The following is a 7,822-nucleotide window of genomic DNA, read 5'->3' as shown; positions in this document are numbered from 1 at the left end:
GTGTCAGGCCTAATGTGCACCCTTTGGATTTTTGATATTTATTCAAATAAATGTAAGTTTGCTATTGAAGCTAGAAACGTACATGCCAATGTTGTATGCAACTTTAGAGACGTTCCCTAAATGTGCGAATGTCCAATGTCAAGCAAATTTTACCTTTAGTCATTTAGCAGACGCTTTTATCCAAAGCGATTTACAGTTAAACTAACAATAGGAGGACAACAATATGCAAGTGCTATATATATATATACAACCTATACATATAACCAAGCCTATACAGTAGCCTAAAGCCTACATCCCCAATAAGGTGCAAGATTGGTCTTTTATATCACTGTATGTGTTAAGCGTTTTGTCCCAACGGAAAGGGAATCCTTGAGTATGAGGTATTGAGTGAAACCGATTATAATCCTGTTCATGGTGGAGAAAGCTGATGACATGTAGAATACACAGGGAAAGTAACAATGAAGTTATTGAATGAAATATAAACACAGCTTTTGTGTGTTTATCATCTTTTCCGCATACACAGATAATCATTTCCATTTTATGAATGAATGTCTTCGTCAACAACAAGCGCTTTTGCACCATCTGATGGTGAGGTCGACTAACAGCAGATGGAGATTATGCTCGGCAATCTGCTGCTTTTCCTGCAGTTCCTGGACGTCAATGTTGAATTTACTGTCGAATTTGAACCACTGAATTTGTGGAAGCAAATTTGCAAAGCGAAATAAAATGGACAGAAAATTGCCTGTTGAATATTATAGTTTGTATTTTTAAACAGTTTGAATATTTTGGAAATGAAATATGAAGGGTGAATATGGATTATTGAATTTTTAATAATGAAAATGCTTTTTAAATGTTTTTAATTGAAATATTCACAGCTTAAATATTCAACCATGTTCAATTTCAGCCCAATAAAAATGCAAGCCCTAAAAATACAATGCATTAAAATGCAAGCATGGTTAATGCAATGCCTATTTTTCTTCAAGTAGTGCAATTCAACAGGCTTTTTATTTCAAAAACATTTGACATTATTTTACTTCCATAGATCTCTTTTGTTAATCTATTCATATTTTGTATTTTATTTTTCACATTATTTTTATTTCTTTATTTCTTTGTTAGATCTTTTGTTCATTCTTTATTTTTTTTGTCATGCGCTAATTAGCTCCTTTTCTCTGTTGTTTTGTTTTTACAATTTGGTTTCCAGTGTTTATTAATTTCTTTGTTTGTTCTATCATTTGTTCTTACTTTCGTTTATTTGTTTGTTTATTTATTTTCTTTTAATTTCTTCCTTTATTCGTTATTGTTGTTTGTCCTCTTTTTCACATTCCTTCTTTCTTTAATTTTTCAATTGCTTCTTTCATTTTTTGGCTGGAACAGTTTATGTTTCGTGGTGCGGGTTAGCCCAGTTTGTTTTTGTTGCTGTTTGTGGAGCCTGGGGTGTCTGCAGAGACCGTGTTTTTTTACAGTGTGTTCAGGGGACAGGCAGCTAGCGGATAGTGAGGAGATGTTTGTTGCATGTGACAAAAAATGTTTTGGCCTAAAAGACGCGTGACATCGCTTTGAGCACCTTTAAATGTTTAATTAATTGAAATGAACTATTAAAAAAATTTAATGAATGATTCAACGATTCACTCATAAAGACTCCATTGCTGAATGAATCAGCACTTTTGAACAAGTCTCTTGATTCTCTTTAAGCATTTACTTGTCGCCACCTACTGGTGTAACGATGTAATTGATACCGTATTTATCTGAAGCGTCATTACTTTCAAAAATTTTGGTTGAAAAGACTGTTTGTGAAGCTGTTTCCTACCTATACATGTCAACTGCTCTCTCTGGCTCAGCGGCAGTGTAAACGCAGATCTGAATATTATCTGTGATCACACTTCTCAATGCTTTAATAGACACATAAATGAGATTGAGACATTGCAGTCTTCATGTCTTGTTCTCTCTCTTACTGTAAGTGTCAGTCTCCTCTAACAGACGAGTGCTTGTGTGTGTAGTTGTCGGGTGGCGTGAGCAGTCGTGTTCTAGCGGACGGGATGACCCGCGGGCCGGTGGTTCAGATGCCGTCGGCGTGCCGGGCGGCCGAGGTCAAGGGTTGGCTGGAGAGTTCAGAGGGTTTCAGTGCCGTCAAACAGGCCTTCGATCACACCAGCAGGTCAGAGGGCAAAGGTCACGCACAGAATGAGCCTCATATAGCACTGCTGTGGGTGATAACTGGAGCTCTGTGTTCTTCAGGTTTGCTCGTCTGGACCGGCTGCAGGTCAGTTTGGCCGGGAGGAACCTGTACATCCGCTTCCAGTCTCAGACAGGAGACGCCATGGGCATGAACATGCTGTCGAAGGTGTGTGTGATGATGCAGATCTGTGGGTCAGAGTTCACAGAGCATCTCAACTTCATGCCTAAATCTTTTACTCCAGTACTGACAGAATTTTAATGTCTCTTCTGCTCACCAAGGCTGCATTTATTTGATTAAAAATTTTGTGAAATATTATTACAAATTAAAATAGCTGTTTTCTGTGTGAATATATTCAAAATGTAATTTATTCCTGTGATCAGAGCTGAATTTTGATCATCATTACTCCAGTCTTCAGTGTCACATGTTCCTTCAGAAATCAGTATAATATGATAATTTCTTTTCAGGATTCTTTGATGAACAGAAAGTTCAAAAGAATAGCATTTATTTGAAATAGAATCTTTTGTAACATTATAAATGTCTTCACTGTAACTTTTGATCAATTTAATTCAATTTAATTACTGACCCCAAAGTTTTGAACGGTTGTGTTTAATGTTACAAAAGATTCTATTTCAGATAAATGCTATTCTTTTGAACTTTCTTTTCAACAAAGAATCCTGAAAAGAAATCCACATATTAGACTGATCTCTGAAGGATCATGTGACACTGAAAACTGGAGTAATGATGCTGAAAATTCAGCCTTAATCACAGGAATAAATTACATTTTAAAATATATTACAATAGAAAACAGTTATTTTAATTTGTCATAATTTTTAACAATATTACGTTTTTTTTTATTATTAAATAAAATGCAGAGATGAAGAGACTTCTTTTAAAAACATAAAAAATCGTTCAGATCCAAAACTTCTGAACGACGGTGTGTATGCTGTGAAGGTTTAAAGCTTCAGTGTCTGTCTGTCTGTGTGTGTGTGTTGGTGTGTGTAGGGAACAGAAGAGGCTCTGAGCAGACTTCAGGAACGCTATCCTGACATGCGCCTGTTAGCCGTCAGCGGGAACTTCTGCACCGATAAAAAGCCAGCCGCTGTCAACTGGATCCAAGGCAGAGGAAAATCCACAGTGTGTGAAGCCATCGTTCCGGCTCGAGTGGTGAAAGAGGTCAGAGTGACACACTTACTGCTCCTCAGAAAGCTCTGTGTGACGTGTAACTGGACAAACCTTCAGGAAACACATGGAAATCCACCTGAATGATGGAATGGATTGATTGCTCTAGTAATATGGTGTGTGTGTGTGTGTGTGTGTGTGTAGGTGTTGAAGAGCAGCACAGGCGCTCTGGTGGAGCTGAACATCAGTAAGAATCTGGTGGGATCAGCGATGGCCGGAAGCATCGGGGGATTCAACGCTCATGCGGCAAACATCGTAACGGCCATCTACATCGCCTGCGGACAGGTGTGTGTGTGAGACATACTCTGGTATATTAATACACACATTCCTGATCATATAGAGCGTAATTCATCAGTGCATGTTATTCTAAAGAACAAAATCAACAGGAAAAATAATATTAACAATCTTACTTGATTATCTATTCATATTCCAGTGGATAAGTTTCTGTTAAAATTAAGTGCAATGCATTGAAATGTATGCTGAGTACACACACACACACACACATATAGGCTGGAGTCGACAAGATGCATCTAAACTTGTTTTTTTATTACACATATTTTTAATCATATTGTGTGCCATTCATTAGTGCACATTATGCATTGTGAATGATATTATACTTTAGAATATATCATTATGGTATAGTATAAATAAAATGGTTATAATAATAATATAATTAAAAAAGATATATACTTCTATATTTTTATATATATATTATACATTTGTAATAATCAATAATTATTATTAGTATGATAGGGGTGTCACGATTCTCCAAATCCTCGATTCAATTACATTTTCGATTCTAAGGTCCTGGTTCGATTCGATTCTAGATTTTTAATTTTTTTTTTTTAAGCACAGGTTGCTGTTGCTCCTAAAAAGCTGACATCAGTTCATCGCAATCTCACACATCTCTGTTATTATCAGTGAAGCTGACTGCACAATGAATCTTTCATAATATATAGCCTACACTTTGTTTGTTATAATTAGAGGATTTGCCAGCTTACAGAATTCAGCACTGAACAAAAAGTCCGTTTTGAGCGGTGAGGAGAGTCTATCTTAAATGCTTCTGATTGGCCATTGCGTTCGAGAAATCAACACATATGTCTGTGATTGGCTGAATCGCTCAACGCTGCAAACATGTTATAAATAGAAACTCTGACCTGTAAATCGTTTCTATTTTGTTTTAGTTGTTCTTGTTGTTTTTCTGCAAAAGATAAATACAAATGTATTAGTTTTTATATGTTTTATTCATAGATATTTCTAGTTTGTGGGAGTCCCGGGAATCGTTTTATTCTCCTGCACACACAGAGTGAGTGCATTACCGCCCGCACTCGCACTCGGCTATCAAATCTAGTCCCGCGCCGCACTCTATTGCGTTGGGAGTGCACGTCTCTAGATCAAGGGCCCGGCCCGAGGATAGTGACGGGAAATATCGGCCCGGGTCGGGCCAATTTCGGGCTCGGGCATAGAATCTAAGTCTGAGGACTCACAGCCTTTCAACACGTGTGTTTTTTTTTCCGCGCCGTGAAGAGTCGTTCATGAACGATCCGTTCATTGCCTCTGTCACGCGACAAATGAACAAAAGACTCGGAAGGTCAAGTAATTATTAATGTTCCCTGTAAATTACTTTTGACTGCATTATTATGATTTCAGAATATGATCAAGATTGCGTTGGATGTGTTCGGGGAATTTGGCATGGGGGCGTGGCAGTATCGACGATTCCATTTTTTATTTCGATTTTTGAGTTTGTGAATTAATTTCGATCGATTTCGATTTAAAATAGAAATCGTGACACCCTTATTGTATCATGATTAATTTATAATTGTATATATAATGTATTGTAATTATTATTTTATTATCAGTAATTTTTCTTATCTCTGTGTTAAGTAGTTTGATTCGCCTTGCTTGCTGTTTTTAAATCTTCTTTTTAAATTAAACAAACTTGAAACCGGAGTAAAGATTTCACAGCATATAAAATAAATAATTGTTCTAAATATAATGTTAGTGCATGTAATTACAGATGAGATGCGTGTGTGTGTGTGTGTGTGTGTGTGTGTGTGTGCGCGCGCGTGTGTGTGTGCGTGTGTGTGCGCGCGTGTGTGTGCGTGCGTGCGTGCGTGCGTGTGTGTGTGTGTGTGTGTGCGCGTGTGTGCGTGCGTGTGTGTGTGTGTGTAGGATCCTGCGCAGTCAGTGGGCAGCAGTAACTGTATTACTCTGATGGAGAGTGTTGGCACAGATGGAGAGGATCTGTACATCTCCTGCACGATGCCCTCCTTAGAGCTGGGCACTGTGGGTGGAGGAACCGGCCTGCCCGCGCAACACGCCTGTTTACAGGTAACACACACACACTCTCACTCACTCACCATCTCTCTTTCTCTCGCACTCACACTCTTTCTATCTTTCTCTCACACACTCTCTCACACACACACACACTCTTTCTCACACACTCACACTCTTTCTATCTTTCTCTCACACTCTCTTTCACTCTCTCTCACAAACACTCTCTCTCACGCACACACACACACACACACACACACACACACTCTCTCTCTCACACACTCACACACAAACTCTCACTCTCTTTCTCTCACACACTCTCACACACACACACTCTCTCACACACTCACACTCTCTTTCTATCTTTCTCACACACTCTCTCTTTCACTCTCTCACACAAACACTCTCTCTCTCACGCACACACACACACTCTTTCTCACACACTCTTTCTATCTTTCTCTCACACAAACACTATCTCTCTTTCTCTCACACACACACACACACACACACACACACACACACACACACACACACACACACACACACACACTCACTCCCTCTCTCACACACCTACCCCCCTCAAGGCTCACTGAGGCAGTGTGACATTAACTGCTGGTTTGTGTGTGTCAGATGTTGGGTGTTCAGGGTGCCAGTGCTCAGTGTCCCGGTGAGAACTCCCGAACTCTGGCACGGATCGTGTGTGGGACAGTGCTGGCGGGAGAGCTCTCACTGATGGCTGCTCTCGCCGCGGGACACCTCGTCAAGAGTCACATGACTCACAACAGGTACTACATTTACACATAGTATAATATCCTATACATAAAGAATATTCCAAATTAGTTTTTCTACTTCAAATTGTTACATTTCAATGTGTTACTTGCCATTTCTTTGTAATTATTTGTGAAATATACTAGCAATTTCTGAGTGAAAATTGTTTAAATGTGTATAATTTTCCCAATTGTGTAAAATGACATGCATTATTCAATTTATAGCATATATTTATTAATATTTTATAATATTAAAAATATATTTATGTTACATGATTTCTTTCTAAATTGCCTAGTAGTATTATAAATATGTTATAAACTTATAGTTCGAATATATTTAATTAGATTACAATATGATATAGTTTTGCTTGGATTCTGAAGTTCTTTATCTCTCTCAAACAGGTCAAAAGTCAACATTAGAGAGACTGACTCGCAGCCCAAGGACGCTTCATGAAGAGTGCACACCCAGAGAACTCTGGGAAATGCGTGTGGAGCGCCTGACGTCTGTGTGGTTCCTCGTCTGAAGAGTGGACACGTGTCTGGAGGAGTTTTCTTCTGTGAAGCAGCTCATTTTGCAGTCTGAACGGGAATTATGGGAAATAACTGTTTTACGTTTGCTTTGTGCCTCAATTTTAGAAGGCGACCAAATGAGTTAATGAGCGAGATGCCCAGTGATTGGCTGCTGCTGCGTTTGACTCCATCATTGCTCATGTCACTGAATCTGTGTGTTTAGTCTCGCACTACAAGCCAGAACGGTCACTTGCTCAAGATTTGTCAAAACCTGGTACAAGTTGATAAAGCCAAAACACGGCAACGTTTAATCATTCTGTGCAAATGGGACGTGAAAGCAGGATTTATTGGTTCTGCACACTGGCTAAATCATGATCTGAGATCAGGGCTTGATGGATGATTGTGCGGTGTGAACCTTCAACAGCATCAGATTATGAATGAATGTATTTAATTGATGTGTCGAATCAATTCTGCTAAACTCACTGTGATAAACTCCACTGACAGACCTTATAAACCAGGTGCTAATTTAATTTAACAAGTGATAGAGTTTATGAATCTGAGTGTGGATGGATATAGTGTGTGTGTGTGTGTGTACTACTAATGAAATGGATCTGATTGCGTTATGTTTCTGAATTGCCACTATATGAATTAATAACTTTAAAGTGCTTCAGCTTTTCTCCACAAAAGCAAATCCTTTCACTTTCGGACTATAGAAAGTGCTGATAAAGCCATATTTGTCTCTTAAAGTTGCTTTCTTTCCTGCTAAAATATTGATCAGATCTGCACATTTTTAAATTGTCAGTATTTTTGTTAAATAGCTCTGTTTTAAATGCACCAAACTGGAAAAATAAACATTAACAGAGTATTTTTGCATTTTGTGTGCAATAGATTCAAGCATTGTAGTTTTATATGACAA

At 38.4% G+C, this 7,822-nt stretch overlaps 1 protein-coding gene across 2 annotated transcripts in view; it reads left to right on the top strand.

Annotated features, from left to right (window-relative positions):
* Nucleotides 1-7,771, top strand: part of hmgcrb (3-hydroxy-3-methylglutaryl-CoA reductase b) — a 19,054-nt gene extending 11,283 nt beyond the window's left edge. For both annotated transcript variants that reach the window (XM_077233549.1, XM_077233548.1), the window contains exons 14-20: nucleotides 1,998-2,155; nucleotides 2,236-2,341; nucleotides 3,179-3,349; nucleotides 3,500-3,640; nucleotides 5,528-5,686; nucleotides 6,260-6,414; nucleotides 6,799-7,771. In XM_077233549.1, coding sequence (XP_077089664.1) covers nucleotides 1,998-2,155; nucleotides 2,236-2,341; nucleotides 3,179-3,349; nucleotides 3,500-3,640; nucleotides 5,528-5,686; nucleotides 6,260-6,414; nucleotides 6,799-6,850 — 942 coding nt within the window. In that variant the 3' untranslated portion in view covers nucleotides 6,851-7,771. The remainder of the gene's footprint in view (nucleotides 1-1,997; nucleotides 2,156-2,235; nucleotides 2,342-3,178; nucleotides 3,350-3,499; nucleotides 3,641-5,527; nucleotides 5,687-6,259; nucleotides 6,415-6,798) is intronic.
* Nucleotides 7,772-7,822: the final 51 nt, after the last annotated feature.

This window comes from Siphateles boraxobius, unplaced genomic scaffold (genome assembly GCF_051911475.1).
Source record: "Siphateles boraxobius isolate OS27281-9 unplaced genomic scaffold, OSU_SipBor_1 18, whole genome shotgun sequence".
NCBI lineage: Eukaryota > Metazoa > Chordata > Actinopteri > Cypriniformes > Leuciscidae > Siphateles > Siphateles boraxobius.
This window is presented reverse-complemented; position numbering and strand designations above follow the sequence as displayed.